The following is a 17,562-nucleotide window of genomic DNA, read 5'->3' on the forward strand; positions in this document are numbered from 1 at the left end:
GTGTGTGTGTATGTGCTGCTTTGCTGTATATGAAAACATTATATTATTCATTCCATATTTATGGTAATAACGGATCGAGACTTGATTAATAAGTAAGCAACCATTTTAAATGTGTTCACATAGTGGAATTGGTTAATACGAGACAGTATAGTTTATCGAAATTAAGCTCTCACTACTTTATGTTCTCGTGTTGAACTTGTTGATAATGTTTGGTTTTAATGGGCAACAAATATGTGGTTTTCCATTGATATTGAATGCAACTTTCAAAAACCATTACTTTCCTAGCCCGTATTACCTATAAACTAAACTAACTTGTCCAAGATCCTTTGGCTCTTATTTAAGGGACAGTTCACCCTAAAATCAAAAGTCCATATTTTTCCTCATCCTTATCTTGTCTTGGTGTAAATTGCCTAGCTTTGGTACATGAAACTGCTCACAACAGGAAAAAGCACCTTTTTTTCACTTGTCCTGTATTTTATTTGTACAGAAATAAACATTTACAGAAACAAAGATACTTTTAAGAAGCTGAAAAAGGAACAAGAAAATCTCTGTGTAATGTTTATTTGCCATGCATTGCATGGTAATCTTCAACCACGGCGTCCGTCTCACCTCAGCTGAACTGGTATAATACATTATATAACAAGCGGGACTTCATCATAAGGGCGGTTACTTATTTATTCGTCAACTCATTCCTATCAGTCAGATCAAAGGTTGCGCTTTTGACTCAAAGAAATCATAAAAACGTCAACGTTCAACCCGTTAGAGATCGACAACATCGTTCTTGAGAGATGAATGCTTCTGCGTTCCAGCGGCTCGATGGATGCAGCAGAGTTTCGCCGCAGAGGGAAGGAGATGGTGGACTATGTGGCCGACTACCTGGAGAACGTGGAGCAGCGTCCGGTCTACCCAGACGTGGAACCGGGGTATCTTCGTTCCCTGATCCCCACCGAGGCCCCACTGGAGCCTGACAACTACGATGACATCATCAAAGATGTGGAGAGGGTCATAATGCCAGGGGTGAGCGTATACCTTTGCACACATCGGCGTTGTAGTTGTGTCTTTCTGCAATGTAATTCAGATTAGTGAGTGTGTGTGTAATTATTTGCATCTTGTTCCAGGTCACCCACTGGCACAGTCCATACTTTTATGCCTACTTTCCATCTGCTAGCTCTTACCCTGCCATGTTGGCCGACATGCTATGTGGAGCCATTGGCTCCATTGGATTCACCTGGGTAACAAAACACGTTGCTGTGTCTCTGTGTCTGACACTGTATGTATTATATGCAGTTCATATTTATATGTGTGTGTGTGTGTGTGTGTGTGTGTTTTCAGGCTGCCAGCCCGGCCTGCACAGAGTTGGAGACAGTGATGCTAGATTGGCTGGGCAAGATGCTAAAGCTGCCTGAGCATTTCATAGCCGGGACTCAAGGCCTCGGAGGAGGTGTCATCCAGGTACGTTTCCTTTGTGGGACTTTACGCCTCCTTGATGTGACGTGTCGAGTCTTGGCCAATCAGCATCTTCATTTCCCTCCAACTTTTTTTTAAATGGAAAGCTAGTCAGCTTGATATCACGTTAGCTAACATTTTTGGGTTGTGTATTGGCGTTAAAGTTCCGTTATGTTCCGTTACAGTTCAGACTTGCTTGAAAAAAAACGAAACGTCTCTCCAAGGAGATCAATTACAGTAAACATTGCTCACATGCCCTCTCTTCACAATTAATAAAATCAAACTGCGCCCACCTTGTCACCTTTTTCACCCCTTATGAGTTTGCAGGTATGTAAGTATGTTCTGTAACCTCATCTAAAGTGAAGATTTAAATCTTTTTTTATCATTTACTAGCACTTTATAAATGATCTTATTAATCATCTATAAGTCCTTAATACTTCATTTAGAAATGGGGAATCCATCATTTATAAAGTATGAAAACCCAAGCTTATTAATCAAGAATGAAGCATTTATAACTGTTTATGAATTGCATACTAATGAGTGTTCATGTTGGAATAATGCTTTATAAATGATAAATTAAGTGATTATTCATGCTTTACTAATGCTAAATAGTGTGTACTTATTATAAAGTGCTACCAAGTTGTCCTACAGTCAAAGGAGTCAAACCAACCCGCTAACGTTTATACTCTTCTGTGGTTTTCAACATGTGTTAAGTCAAAGGCTGACATTTTATTGGCTTACAGGAACCATGACTCACAACCGAGGTCCCCCTAAAGACATATTCATCAGCAATTTGTGTACTATGGATTTGTCGTCTTTTTCTCTCCCTGGTTCACGCCAGCTGAAAATTGGCAGGAAATTGCCTTTTCAATATGTCATCCACAGGCAGACGGAGATGGCGGCGCTGGGGTTGTTTCGTGTGGCAAAAAGCCAACACTAGTTTAGTGTTCCAGTGACTGAAACGCAGGAGCAGCAGCAGAGGATGCTATCAATATATGTGTGTGTGCATGTGTGTGTGTGTGTGTTCATGGGATGGTGGAGCATGAGAGTGCACTCTGATGACAGATCTTTTCATGCCTCTTTTATTGTGACCACCTGAGTGTGAGGGCTGGTGTGTGTGTGTGCGTGTGTGTGTGTGCGTGTGTGTGTGTGCACGCTCATCTGGCTCATTGTGCTTTTGTTTCGTCTTGCCACACTCCTTTTTAAGTGCAGCTTACCAGCTCACTATGGCAACGGATGGGGCTCTTCTCTCTGCAGCAGGGCTAATGAGTGTTGTGACAGCACATTGTAAGACTGTTATTATAAACCTTATACCAACACATTGAAAAAAGACCCTTCCATTGACCTTAGATTTCCCTTTTTACCCACGTGTGAGTCCCTGAGACGTAGATGGGTCAATACGAGCTGGTGGACTGTAAATAAAGGCGACCAGGTTCAAAGTCTAGGGACAGAAAGTGCACTCTGGAACGTTTAGAAGCTTGAGGTTTGCCTTGTTGGGTTGTTTCAAACGGTCCTTGTGTTTGGTTCAGCTCCTTTGAGCAGCTAAAGCTGTTAATCACAACAATTTGATGGATTCTTTGACTTATGGATCCATTTTCTTTGGTCCCTAACCTCTTAAAAATCAGCTTATGTTACTCTGCGGTTGCTCTTTCTGACACATCCATATTAGCCGTTGATTGATTTGTGCACACTGATTGAACGATTTAAACACATTATTGACTTTCTTGTGGTAATGCCCACAGAAACCTCAGAAGGCACGGTTCACTTCATTATGTTGCCTCAAACAATTCTTCCTGCTGGTGGAGACTCAGATGTCTTCTCTAATGAGGATGTGGAGGTGTCACTATACTTCCCATCAGAGAGGATATCAGCTGTGTGTGTTTGCAAAAGGTGTGGGTGCATGAAAAGGAATTGAAGTGGATTGATTATACGACGAAAAAGAAGAAGCCTGCATTTTACTCCATCCATCCTACTTGGATCTTTGTCACGGCAGAATGTTTGAAAAATGGAAACCATGCCCACACTCAGCTGCTCCCAGTGCAACGGTGCATTAATACGATGCAACAACTCATACTATCAAATTAAGCCAAATAGGAATATGATAATACAGGTAACATTTAAGTCTGGAGGCAGTGCTTTGCAAGTTCCCTCTTAATTCTCCCAACAGGGCACCGCCAGTGAGGCAACCCTGATGTCGCTGCTCGCCGCCCGCTGTAAAGCACTCAAAAGGATTCAGGCCGCCAACCCCGACATGTCAGAAAGTGAATTACGATCCAAACTGGTGGCGTACACATCTGAGCAAGTAAGCGCAGCGATACATTCCCAACCTCACTCATGCAAAGGCTGAGCTTACTCTGATTCTAATTTGACCCCCACATTTCTGACTTAACTCAGATATTGTCTCAGTCAACAAGGTCAGCACGGTGACCTCAGTAACAGTGGCGTAGTTATTCAGTGATTTAGTGAGACGGAGAGTCAGTCAGGCAGTAGCTGGCTCTGGTCAGGTTTAATACCAGCATGACTCTGTGATTGGGTTAGGATGTCGCCCGAGGGCCACACAGACCTTTATGGGGAGAGCAGCTTGCTGTGCTTCTGAAGAACCCCCTTTAGATCTAATCACCGGGTGCACATGTCTTATGTGTGTGTTTCTTTCTGCTTAGTATTCTATTGTAGATGATCAGGGATATAGCATTGAAGCACAAAACAATTTCACCATTATAAATCATTCAATCTGATTCAACCCTGCCATCAAACAACTTGCTTTCTTTGCATTTTGCACAAATGTTGCACATCCTTCCTCAGGCTCATTCCTCAGTGGAGCGTGCTTCTCTGATTGGAGAAGTGACGATGAGGAAGGTTCCCACTGATAGCACCTACGCTGTCAGAGGGAGCATGCTGAAGAAGATGCTGGAGGAGGACAAAGCGGCTGGACTCGTCCCTTTCTACGTAAGAAAAGACACACGTCTGCATCCATCCAGCCAACTGTCCGGCATACAAATCAACTCCATCTCCAACATTAGATATGATTCATTTCTTCCATTGAGTTACACGCGTGTTAATGAGTTGCATGTTGGTGTCTTTCAGTTCTGTGCGACCCTTGGCACCACGCCATCCTGTGCTTTTGATCACATCACCGAACTGGGGCCCATATGTGAGTCAACTATTGCATCAGAACACACTTTGTCATGTCCTATTGGCTGCATTAGCTTTACAACACACACTTTGATGGGTGTTTAGAAGGAACAACAAATCATAAGGGCGTCAGGGTGTATGTATTGTATCCTCAATAATACCCAGATACAAATAGATAACTTCAATTAATAGATTGACGTGTTATGAATATATGTGTTTGTAGAAATCCACAGTTGGATTGCCAGAAGTCATTATTTCACGGATGTTAATAACCCGTCTGTTTTGTGTGTGTTCCAGGTAATGAGGCAAATATTTGGATGCACATTGATGCAGCTTATGCAGGGAGTGCATTCATCTGTCCTGAATTCCGGCCTTTGTTGAACGGCGTTGAGGTGCGTAAAAACATGCAAGCATTCATGTTCACACACTGCATGAACAGAGTTGTGACACGGTTGGATTTTAACCTTGATTATGCGTGGGACGGATTTAATACGGTTTAAGTGCAGTCAAAAAGTGAGCATCCACATGCATTGATGCATGCTGCTGCTGAATGACAAGACAACCTGTTTCTGTGTAATTGGTTGTGAAATATCTCTCATAGCATCTATGAAAGAAAACACTAACTGCATACTGATTGTATCCAGCTGCTTTATTTCTGTTTCAAAATAGCAAAACGTTAATGTCAAGGAGGAAACGTGCAGGAGCGAGTAATAGGTCGAACAATTGGCGTCGGTGCAGGAGCATCAATCTGCCTTTTGAGGCTGCCGAGGCAGCTGTTGCTCCCCGAGCTGTGCAGAGACGCAGAGATAAGGACAGAGCAATTTCCTGAGGCAGCGTTAGACCTTTATATATATGTATCACTGTTTATTAGACACACAGTGTTGGTGGGGAGGCAGAGGAAACAGACTCCACCGTAAAAGGACCAACTGTTGTTTCAACTAAAGTCAGGTGTTGGATATGAACAGTGACACATGTTGTGTTTTACAGTTTTTTATTGGTAATAGGCATCAATTAGACATTTACAGATGTTTTTCAGACAATTGACAATGCATGTGCACATTTTTAGATGATGCTCATTTTAGTTATACATAATATAGAACAAGGGGTGAAAAACATCGAATAAACAATAAAAAAGAAACAGAATGAAACAAAGAACAAAAATAAAAACTATGTATAACTAGAGAGTGATCTATTCTCTATTGTACATTCATTGATTTGTGAAAATAAAATCAGGTCTATGGGGTGTGACGTATGTAACCCATTTTTCCCAATATGCCAAAACAAATTCCAGTTTGCAGTTGACAGATGTTGTTATCTTCTCCATATTGTAAAGGTCCATTGTAATATCATCCCTGTATTCAGAGTGGGACTCTCTTTGTTAGGGTCATTCTTGAAGGAGTGGATTACTAAATTCACAATCCACGTGCAGATAAAGTTAGTATAATCCATATACTGTCGTAATAGTATTTCATTTTGAAGCTTTAAAAGGTTAAACATAATATTGGACTCGAACATGAAGGAGGAACCGATCTTTTTGCAGCCCTGCTGAAGGGTCGGTTGCTAGGATATGGGTGATGGGCGAGCAGGCAACCAGCCCTCCTTTAAATCAGTCAGCATGGCAACTGTCAGCCGGGAGTCTGTCTCTCATTGTCTCTCTCCGCTGTGTTATTGCATTTGTGGAGGCAGAGAAAAGGATATTACAAGAGATAGCCAACAAACGCATGAGAACAGATAAGGAAAGGTTTTCTCTCTCTTTGAATAAACCCCGGCCAGGAAAGGGTTATTCTTCGTCGCGCTCTGTGAGCTGTTTGGCTGCATGTTCCTCTTTTGCATTTCAAATAAATGGTGTCTGCGTTCGTCCAGATAATGCTGCTGGGGAAAAGGTTGTCTCTGCATCAGTAATGGTGAATTAAGATGTTTTATTGGGTGTGTTTTGGCCAAAACACATTTTTCAAGCTGTCCAGATATAACATCTGAAAATATTAGCACTTTCTTGACCAATTATTACATTTCTATTTCCTCTTGGCAACTTCTTAGATCTTGCAATAAGACAAATATATATATATATATATATATATATATATATATATATATATATATATATATATATATATATATATATATATATATATATATATGCAGACTTGACTGAAACTACTGATGTTTTCATGTTCGTTATATCATCAAACAATGCCACTTCATTATTGTTTCTTTTAAAGTTTGCAGACTCTTTCAACTTCAACCCACACAAATGGCTTTTAGTCAACTTTGACTGCTCTGCAATGTGGTAAGTTATGCACGTCAATATACTGTGTGAGTACTGTCTACGTTTCAGTGCTCAATAGGCAAACTCTCAGTCAAGTTGACATGAAATATATTTAAAGAAAAGTGTCTAAATCATGAAAATTAAAAGTTTGAAAAGTTAAAAACTCCTGCGCCCCGCGACCCGAAATAGGATAAGCTATGGCTCAGGAATGGAATGTTCAAGCTACATTCTAGATATGAAAATGTTTTCTAAGGTCACTTTAAGGGTGAGAAATTATTTCCTTTTCATACATGTTCTGATTGGAAGCAGCAACTTTCTGTTCACCAGGTCCACATGGCCACACAAGATTACACGTTAATGAATTATGCATGGTATGGAATAATTAATGATATTTACAATATTTTGTAATTTAATATTTACCATTTTTCAATAGTCAATTTAAATCCGATATCAATCTACACTACATTCTTTTGCACAGTGAAAATAGAGCTACGCCTCCCCGATGCCCCTTTTGTCAGCATTAAACAAAACGAGACCCCAAATGTTGTTGAACCTTTTTCCATCACCTTCTCACTTTCCTCAGTGAGATTTTAGTTTTCTCATTTCTGCGCCTTTAGATTTAATCCAATATTCAAACTACCAAAACGTATACAGACCGGCGTTACAGCTAATATCTATACGAGCATTGAGCAAACTTTGAAAGTTTGATGAGCAAAGTTTGAAAGTCTGTAGCTGCTCTTTAACTAGTTTAACAAAAAAACTATACATACCCACATACATATTCATCAAAACAGCATTTTCATAGAAAGAGCTAAACGCTATGATTATGTTTTTTGGTATTTTTTTAAAGTGGTTAAGTAATATAACACCTTTTAACTATTAGTTTCATTGTCTCAGTATTTGAGTCTGATCTGAGTCTGATCTCATCCACAGGGTGAAGAAGAGAGAGGACATCATCGGAGCCTTCAAGGTGGACCCGCTCTACCTGAAGCACGAAAACCAGGAGTCAGGTCGAGTCCTTTCACTTCTTACAAGTATCACAGATCAGGTCGGATGAATGTGGGGTCTTCTGCATAACACAGTGGCAGAAAGGAACAGTTGTGACCTTGTTTACTGTTCACATCGTGAGGTTATTGTGCCCATTTCAGCCAAAATACACAATAACTACTGAAGCGGGACACCAAGGTCTTAAAGTGTAGTGTAGTGTAAACTAAAGCAGATAAACACAGGCATCAAGAGGCATGTGTGGCAGCTAGACAGGTGTGTGTGTGTGTGTGTGTGTGTGTGTGTGTGTGTGTGTGTGTGTGTGTGTGTGTGTGTGTGTGTGTGTGTGTGTGTGTGTGTGAGGACCTCTGTGAGTTTTAGAGCTTGAGAGGGAAGATGTGTGCGTGTGTGTGTGTGTGTGTGTGTGTGTACAAGTTGAAGAATTTATTTTAGATGTGTCTATCAGACATTCAATTGATAATAATAATAATACAATAATGAGTATTTATTAGAGGCTACTATGAAAATAATAACTATCACTTTTTATCAATAATGTCAAATTAAAATTTCCGCAATAAAAATGTGAGCTGCCATGGCTGCTCTCCGGTCTAGTTTGAAGTGCCCGTTAGCATCACAGCTAGCCTAACGTTAGCGTTTAGCAGCCTGTCGTCAATCAGAGGCCTGAGGAGACGCTCCTGCACAGCGGATCGGGCAGCTGCTGCAAATTATGACATGAAAATCATCATCAAGATCAATCATCAAAATGAAGATGAATCCCACTTGACTTCATAAAAATCCCCAAACATGATGCTGTGTGTGTGTGCGTATGTGTCTGCTACCACTGTGTTCTGGTGGATTTGCTCCTACAGCCTGCAGCTGGGCGCAGAGCTGCCCTATAATTTGTCTGACAGACAAGCAGACGGAGAGGAAGACAAACAGCTATACCTCCCACCACACGGAGGCACCTTACAAAAGCCTTTTGCTCACACAATCAGGACCACTCAATCTAATTAGCGGTTATTAGCACCAGCTAACGCAGGTCCCATTCTGAAGGGATGAGACGTCTGCAGTCAGTGTGGACGTAATGACAGCAGCACCTGGACAGTAAAAGGCAATCCCAAATACAAAATAGCTTTACAATAGATAATGCTATGAAGCTATTAATGTGCAATGGTTCTCTTCTGTTGTTTTACTTTCTGTCGTCAGTATGATGATCCATGACGAGAATGCAGACTGACCCTAGAACAGCTTGATGCAGCATTCATAATCTCCATAACTAGTTTGTGACGTGACATTTTATAGTTGTTTGTACTGATTCTGAACTGTTTCTCCTGTCAACAGGGCTGATCACAGATTATAGGGTAAGACAAATCATTGTTAATTGAGTCTCTATAATTTGCTAGTTGGCTTCAAATGTGCCGACCTTAACGCTATAACCGCTCTCCTCCGTCCTGAAGCATTGGCAGATTCCACTGGGAAGAAGGTTTCGCTCACTGAAGATGTGGTTCGTCTTCCGTTTGTATGGACTCCAAGGCCTGCAGGCTTATATACGCAAGGTAGGAGACCAGCTGAAAGATCCACCATGCATCTTTGCCCTTCATGGGACAGCATGTACGATTGGGTGGCATCTAGCGGTTGCTGGTTGCCGGTGTTGCAACCAACTGATAGTGCAACACCAGAAGCCATCCTAATAATTATTATAATTATAATAACACTTCTTTAAGAGCAACGGATACAAGGGATTACGCACCACGGTTTTGCTCACGTTACCGACACACGTGTGTCTAAGAACTACGGTGGCCTTCAGGTAGTCAAATGGGAATCGTTAGGTTTTTCCGTACCGGGGGACTTTGGAGAAATGGCGGTGCAAATGAAAAGCTCATTCCAGGCTATCAGATCTAAATAGATCCCTAAAATGCTTCACACTATTCCTTTAATATTTCTGGTTCACATTTGAGTAGTGTCTCCAGGGCTCTCAAGTGTCACGCATTGAGCGTGACTGTCACGCATTTCGGTCTTAAGTCACGCCCTCCCGCCACACATCGTATTTCTCACGCTGAAAAAAAACTCTAGGCTATTTAATGTGCCGCAGCGCACAAACATGACCTGGTCGCGCTGCCCTCACCATGGAGGAATCAAGCACGTCTCCCCCGAATCCCCTGGAGTTCTGCTGTGAGGTGCCACTCATCAGCCAATCGAAAAAAAGAAATGGGCTACGCGAATAGCCAATCAGAAAAACGTATCTGTTGTATCTGGGTGAAATGTAATCCAGCAACCAATGAAAATAAAGCTAATAATTATATGGGGGGGAGGGGTGCTGGTCTGTGGGCATACAGCATGGGTGGAGGCGCGGCGGGGGCAGGGGGATATGTCACTCTTACCTATCTTAAAAACTTGAGAGCCCTGGTCTCTGTAATGAATTTCACTAAATTCAGCTTACAGGTATGGTGTTGATTGACCTTTATGATAGTATGTATGTATCTCTAACCAATGCTTATTAATGGTATAAAGGGCTGTTTGTATGCATGCAATGGTTTTGCATGCAGTGGTATTCTTGTCGTGTTAGTACCTTAATCAAAATCCTCCCTTCGTTATAAATGACTGAGAGATTAGCGCAATGCTCACAGTGGTTAGCATTCTCATTCCTTGTCAGTCACTCCCAAAGGAAATATAAAACTCACATATGCCTGGTCTTCATGTTAAATGCCATCTCCGCCCTCCCCTCCACGCCTCACCCCACCTAATCCTTCTTAGCACTAAGGTCCATGCACTGCCCTCATCTCTGCCTCCATCAGCATATCCTGTCAGTCACATGTGTCTGGTCTGCATCTCCTTTTTATAGCAACATTTTCCAGCATTTCTCCCCTTCGTGCCTGTTTCTCCCCCTCGTCTTCCTCTTCCTCTCCCTCCAGTCTGCTCTGTCAATCAAATAAGCCTGTTTTGTGTTCACTCTCCGTTTGTAATGAAGCGGCAGAAGCAGCAGTGGACCCTGCAGCCACGCTGTACATCTGTCCTCTAGATGAGATGGAAGAGTTTGAGCCCTGTTTTTGATCCTTTTTATTGCTAAAATCTTGTGGAGTCAGACATGATGTTCAAATGGAAATACAGCATGTGAAATGTACCAATTGTGAGTTTAGTCTTTTCCTGGAAAACTAATTTAAATTCTACGTTGTCTTTTTTTCCTTTATAAACTCTAATGAATTATCCTCCCATGAGATAATTATCCTGTAAAACGTGGCATTTTAATGACTTCAAATGTTACGGTAATTATCCCAACAGACAATGAGGTCATTATAGTATATTGGCTTGTAAACACCTATGAGTGATGATGAATTACTGGCTGGGAATTAGGAAACAAAGTGGTGGTCAACCAGTCAGTCTTTTAGGCCACTGTTTCAGCCTCATTAGGAAAAGTTGGTCCATATAATTGTGATCAGATGTAGTGATGCACGTTTAGTGTTTCACGATGCATTCAATGTCCAGTTGGGATATTTGACCATAAGATAAATGTGTTTGTCGGAGTTTGTTTGTCATTTGAAAATTAATTAAAAGGAGTGCACTTACATTTCCTGGGAACAGATATTGGATACAAACCATTTCATGATTTTGAACTTTTGCTTCTCGGCAGTGCTTTCTACCAGATGTGTACTATCCCTGAATACGCTCTATTACTGTAGTGTGTTCTGTTATCAACACTTGGTTACATTTAATGCATAGACGGTCTCGAGAGCTACAGGCTCACAGCACTGAAACAGCACTGCCACCTAGTGAGCATCACAGAAAGTATGCGTTTTAATCTCTGTAGACTAATTCAAACATTAAGAGAAGTTCAAGTGTACTTTCATGTATGCACAGTACATTGTATTTATGTCTCCTCTTTGCAGCACGTGGCCCTGGCCAAAGAATTTGAGAGTTTTGTGCGAGCGGACAAGAGGTTTGAGATCTGTGCCGAGGTCGTCATGGGACTGGTTTGCTTCAGGCTCAAGGTAACGACTTCCAACATTAAAGAACACACACAGATCTCATAAAGCGACGAGAGAGATTTACTTCTCTACTTTATTTTAGCATCCAATGGGATATATGAGAAACATTTTTTACAGTGTGAGTCATCATTTAATCTTTGTAAATGGTCTCATGTTAAAAGCTATGGTATGATGAGAATAAACTAATCAGCTCATTCCTAAACACGGGTAACAACGAATTTCCACACTGTAAAAAAACGCCTGTCAAAGCAGTAACCTACTGTAAACTATTTCCCTGTCAAATACTGTGTATTCATTCAAATATTACAGTAGTCAAAGCTTTACTTTAAAAATCACAGTAATACATATTGTACTGTATAAAAACACAGTAACACAAAAGGTGCTGTGGGAAATCACAGTGACCAAGAATCTACTGTAAAAAATCACTGTACCCAAAAAAGTACTGTAGAAAATTACAGTAACTAATATCTACTGAAGTTATGTAGTTATTACTGTGTTTTTTACAAGCTACTTGTCAATGGCTGCCTGTTATTTACTGTAATTTAGCTGCTAGTTATATACTGTGTTTTTTTGTAGTAAGTTACTAGTCAATGGCTGCCAGTTATTTTCTGTAATTTAGCTGCTATATACTGTGTGTTTTTTCTTTTACAGTAAGTTACTTGTCAATGGCTGCCAATTATTTACTGTAATTTAGCTGCTAGTTATATACTGTGTTTTTTTTGTAGTAAGTTACTAGTCAATGGCTGCCAGTTATTTTCTGTAGTTTAGCTGCTATATACTGTGTGTTTTTTCTGTTACAGTAAGTTACTTGTCAATGGCTGCCAATTATTTACTGTAATTTAGCTGCTAGTTATATACTGTGTTTTTTTGTAGTAAGTTACTAGTCAATGGCTGCTAGTTATTTTCTGTAATTTAGCTGCTATATACTGTGTGTTTTTTCTGTTGCAGTAAGTTACTTGTCAATGGCTGCCAGTTATTTACTGTAATTTAGCTGCTAGTTATATGCTGTGTTTTTTGTAGTAAGTTACTAGTCAATGGCTGCCAGTTATTTTCTGTAATTTAGCTGCTATATACTGTGTGTGTTTTTCTTTTACAGTAAGTTACTTGTCAATGGCTGCCAGTTATTTACTGTAATTTAGCTGCTAGTTATATACTGTGTTTTTTTTGTAGTAAGTTACTAGTCAATGGCTGCCAGTTATTTTCTGTAATTTAGCTGCTATATACTGTGTGTTTTTTCTGTTACAGTAAGTTACTTGTCAATGGCTGCCAATTATTTACTGTAATTTAGCTGCTAGTTATATACTGTGTTTTTTTGTAGTAAGTTACTAGTCAATGGCTGCTAGTTATTTTCTGTAATTTAGCTGCTATATACTGTGTGTTTTTTATGTTACAGTAAGTTACTTGTCAATGGCTGCCAATTATTTACTGTAATTTAGCTGCTAGTTATATGCTGTGTTTTTTGTAGTAAGTTACTAGTCAATGGCTGCCAGTTATTTTCTGTAATTTAGCTGCTATATACTGTGTGTGTTTTTCTTTTACAGTAAGTTACTTGTCAATGGCTGCCAGTTATTTACTGTAATTTAGCTGCTAGTTATATGCTGTGTTTTTTTTTTACAGTAAGTTACTTGGCAATGGCTGCCAGTTATTTACTGTGAATTTCACAGTGCATTTCTCACAGTGTAGAAAACACTATACAGTGCACCATGACCAACAGTGTAACCCAATGATCCTCTCTGTTATCTAAACAATGTGAGCTTTGTTTTGTACCTTCTTGTCTCCTATCAGGGCTCCAATGAGTTGAACCAGCTTCTGCTGAAGAGGATCACGGATAGCAGAGAGATCCACCTGGTGCCTTGCCAGCTTTCCGGCCTCTTTGTCCTGCGCTTCGCCGTCTGCTCACGCAGGACGGACTCTAAACACATCCAGCATGCATGGCGGCACATCACGCAGCTGTCCTGTGAGCTTTTGCAAGAGGATCATTGACCAGTAGGCTGGAAAAGGGGGCCGTCCACCCAAATGCCAAAAGTAGGACACAAACTCCAAAAGAGTTCCATGTTGCAGATGTAAAATGTCTTAAAGGGAATGAACGAGCAGTGGTCATTATCGTGTTAATGCGTGTGAAAATGACTTGTTATAAAACATACATGAAAAGAAAAGAATGCAGGAGATATTACATATTTCTACCTGCAACTTCTCCCTTGACTTTGCTTTTATCGCCCACTTTTTAAAGATTTATTGTCCTCATTGTAATGCAATCATCCCGCTGTGGACCTGTCTGTTCTGTCTGTGCCGCTTCTGTGTCTTCTGCGAAAAAAACTAAACATGGGTTGGTTTGTGTTGAATTTATTGCACATTGTGTGTGTGAATGACTTTATGGGTGGGTGCTCAACAGGGCGTCATAGAGTCTGAAGTTAAAGGCAAAACCCTTGTGCATAATGTATTATTAATACAGACGTCATTAGCTAAATTAGTTAATTAGAGTTAATATATAATGGCAGGCAAGAGCCGATCATATTTTTGGATACAGAATTACGATAAATTCACATTGTGTTTTCACAGTATTTCCCAAAACTGTACAAGACAATCGCTCTTTCAATGTAAATCCATTGCATGAGGAGGAAATGGTGCTTATTCCAAATCAGAGTTTATTAGTGACAGTCTTAACATAGTCACCCTATGGTGTATAATTATGTTTCTGATTTTTAAATCTAAGTTGTGTGAGTGGTGCATATATTAGATATTGTCTAACTGCACATGAGATCATTCCAGTACACGTTGAGGATCCTGCACACCTCCTCCATCAGTCCCTCATGTTTACCTCGAAGCCTCAACTTTAAGCCTCAAGATTTAAGACAGTTTCACGTCATTAATAAATGTAGTTAAAAGAAGACTCGTCTCCTGCTAGTTGTCCACATCCACCATGTGTAAATGTGTGGTTCGACGTCACCAAACCTTGTTGTTAACTCATGAGATTGTGTCAAAGTGTGTCGCTGTTGCTGATCAAGGTGTTTTCTCGTTGCATGCAGTGGTGACGGTTTACTTGAATAAAGTCGACTGTAGTCCGCATCGTGCTTGGATCTCTCTTTTTTAATCCTCATTAAAGATTTACAAATACATCAGGGTCACGACAAAAGATTGGGACAGGGTGCCGTGGTCTTAAAAAAACGTCTGAAAACCACTGATGACATTATGAAATATCTCCATCTGGACACAACATGTGAGAAAGGTTATGATCAGTATGTTACTGAAAGAGTAAATCCAGCCTGATGTAGTCCTGCTGGGCCTCCCCTGTGTGTACTCAATTAAAGATTACAGGAATAGACACACACACACACACACACACACACACACACACACACACAACCAATCAACACGCGGTGCCGCTCAGCCTTCTCTGAGCATCCTAATCCGTGAGGACAAAGGCGTGCGTTCTATAAATACAGATGAGGATTCAGTATTAGATTCAATCTCAGCCCCTGATTACTGTCAGCGGTGTATTGGCCAGCTCATTCACTTTCTTCAAAAGGAATTTAAGATCAATCTGCGGGCAAATTATTGATACAAGAATAATTGCAGGCTGGCATAATGTCAAGGTCAAGGTACTACAAGGTCATCTTGCTGCCCTTTCAGACAAAGCTGTACATGTGGATGATGGTGAAGTTCAAGTGCTCGTGATAGTGACATATGAGCTTTTACAGGTCACTCTTTTCACTTCTGGTAGTGTGTGGAATATCAGTTCCTAAAGGCACATAGAGGGTTAGATGCAATTTAGGGTGGCTTTTTTTTAAAGTCCAAAATAAGAATATTTGGTCTATTTCTCTTTCACAAACAGATAAACAATTATTTTTGTTTTGTCTCTATGTATTTGTGTTCTTTATGTAGTGCTGTATTGTCATATTTAAAGCTATTAGTCATGGCAAAGGAAAATAAATCTTCCAAATCCTAAAAAAAGGGAAAGAAGTAGTTGGATTTACACCATGCTGTTTCTGCTCGAAAATGTCATACCCAAACTAAAAAGGGTGTATCTCTGCAACCACTAGGGCTGTTTGAATAATGTTGGTGTTATAATAAAAATGTATAATTTGAGATTTTGTTCAGATGTGTAGATATCAGTCTATATGTTACTGGTTAAGAGTAAATGAAGATGGCACACAGCAAAAAATTGAAAGTTTCCAGGTCACCCTAGAAAAAAACACTTTCAGGATGATTATTTCTTTGAAATGAGGCATTCGTAAGGTCTAAACTTCTCCCAAATCATAACACAATATGTGAACATTCTCTAACCCAAATCATAACACAATATGTGAACATTCTCTAACCCAAATCATAGCTCAATATGTGAACATTCTCTAACCCAAATCATAACACAATATGTGAACATTCTCTAACCCAAATCATAACACAATATGTGAACATTCTCTAACCCAAATCATAGCTCAATATGTGAACATTCTCTCTGCAAAGGTTGACTTTGAAAAAGTGAAGCAGAACAAAGTTAGAGAGGGTTTAGAACAGAGAAAATTCAGGCGAGGATTCAAATGAGTATTTGGGCATATTTGGGCACATTTTGGCACCATCTGTGCCATTTGAATTTTATCATGTACCAAACCATCTATTGCACTTGTATATTACTTATGGTGATCAACACATCCAAATGCAGCATTTTCTTATGATGTTTTTATTTTTTATTAATTATGATTCTTTTATATTCATAAAACAACCTATATTTTCCCATTAAAATAAAACAAGCACACAAATTAACTGAATTAACAGATTTTATTTTTATCAAAAAAATAATCGCAAGTATCTCGTCGTTGGTCAGGTACCGTCTGTATCTGGCCGCCATTGTGATCAAATATTTTCAAAAAGCACTTATAAAACGCGAAGAAAACCAAGCTGCTGCAGTAATCTACTGTACTGCTGCGCGCTGTGGTCCTCGTGCGTAATGGCCAGGGTCTTCTAGCAGGCGGCTCCTGCCGGGACCTGATGGGTGCGCGCGGCTCTAGCTCAGTGGGGAATGGGCCGATTTCAGAAAACGACACCTCTTTGGAAAGGTCAGAGCCAGTAGAATTGAGGGCTGCTACCGAAAACAAGATTAACAGCACTGGGAGCCAATAGAATCCAGAAAGGCGTCGTCATTTGTGAAAAGTGAAATCCGAGAAGTTGAAAGTAGCTTCCCTGGACCTGGTCCCACGTTGCCTCTCCATGTCCAGGAGGGTTTTTTATGAGACCCAGGGTAGAGGAGGAGCGTATATCAGTGTGGATCACCAGGGAAAATGCGTTTCCATCTCCTAAATCAACAAAGGTAAGCAGCATTTGCTGATTGTAAAGCGATACAGCGATTCATGATGCTGTGTTATTTTGCTCCTATCTCCCTGATGCTTTGGTGTAGAGGGATTTGGATGGCATGTCTGGAATCTGTGTGGAATTGTCGTGCTTTTGGCCATCAGGCTTTTTCTGATAGCACCTAGCTAAGGGTCGCTGGGTCCTGAAACGTGCTGAGTGGTCTGACTTCTGACTTTTTTTTTTAAATACTTTTATGATTATCTTTCTTTCTGTTTGAGTTTTTTGTTAATGGCTTACTGATTCTTGTAGCAAAGGCTTTGGGGTTTAATTTGATGTGCAACATCAATATATTTTCTTGTGATTTATGTTTTTTTGCTATGCAAAATCAAAAGAACCTTTATTAGGGCTACGGATTTCAAAAGGTTCCGTCTGCTCGTCTGGAATTGATTGAGATGACTTACAAAA

General features: G+C 40.2%; 1 protein-coding gene across 1 annotated transcript; it reads left to right on the forward strand.

Annotated features, from left to right (window-relative positions):
* Window positions 1-816: 816 nt before the first annotated feature.
* ddc (dopa decarboxylase) lies at window positions 817-13,794 on the forward strand (the record flags this gene model as incomplete). Its single annotated transcript, XM_079227225.1, has 13 exons — window positions 817-1,017; window positions 1,119-1,232; window positions 1,333-1,452; window positions 3,614-3,748; window positions 4,249-4,392; window positions 4,531-4,597; window positions 4,876-4,970; window positions 6,798-6,865; window positions 7,778-7,854; window positions 9,170-9,189; window positions 9,286-9,384; window positions 11,713-11,814; window positions 13,597-13,794. 13 exons carry the CDS (start codon window positions 817-819, stop codon window positions 13,792-13,794), a joined length of 1,440 nt encoding a protein of 479 aa, XP_079083351.1.
* Between the last annotated feature and the right edge of the window lie 3,768 nt (window positions 13,795-17,562).

The sequence above is a fragment of the Taurulus bubalis genome (genome assembly GCF_910589615.1).
Source record: "Taurulus bubalis genome assembly, chromosome: 12".
NCBI lineage: Eukaryota > Metazoa > Chordata > Actinopteri > Perciformes > Cottidae > Taurulus > Taurulus bubalis.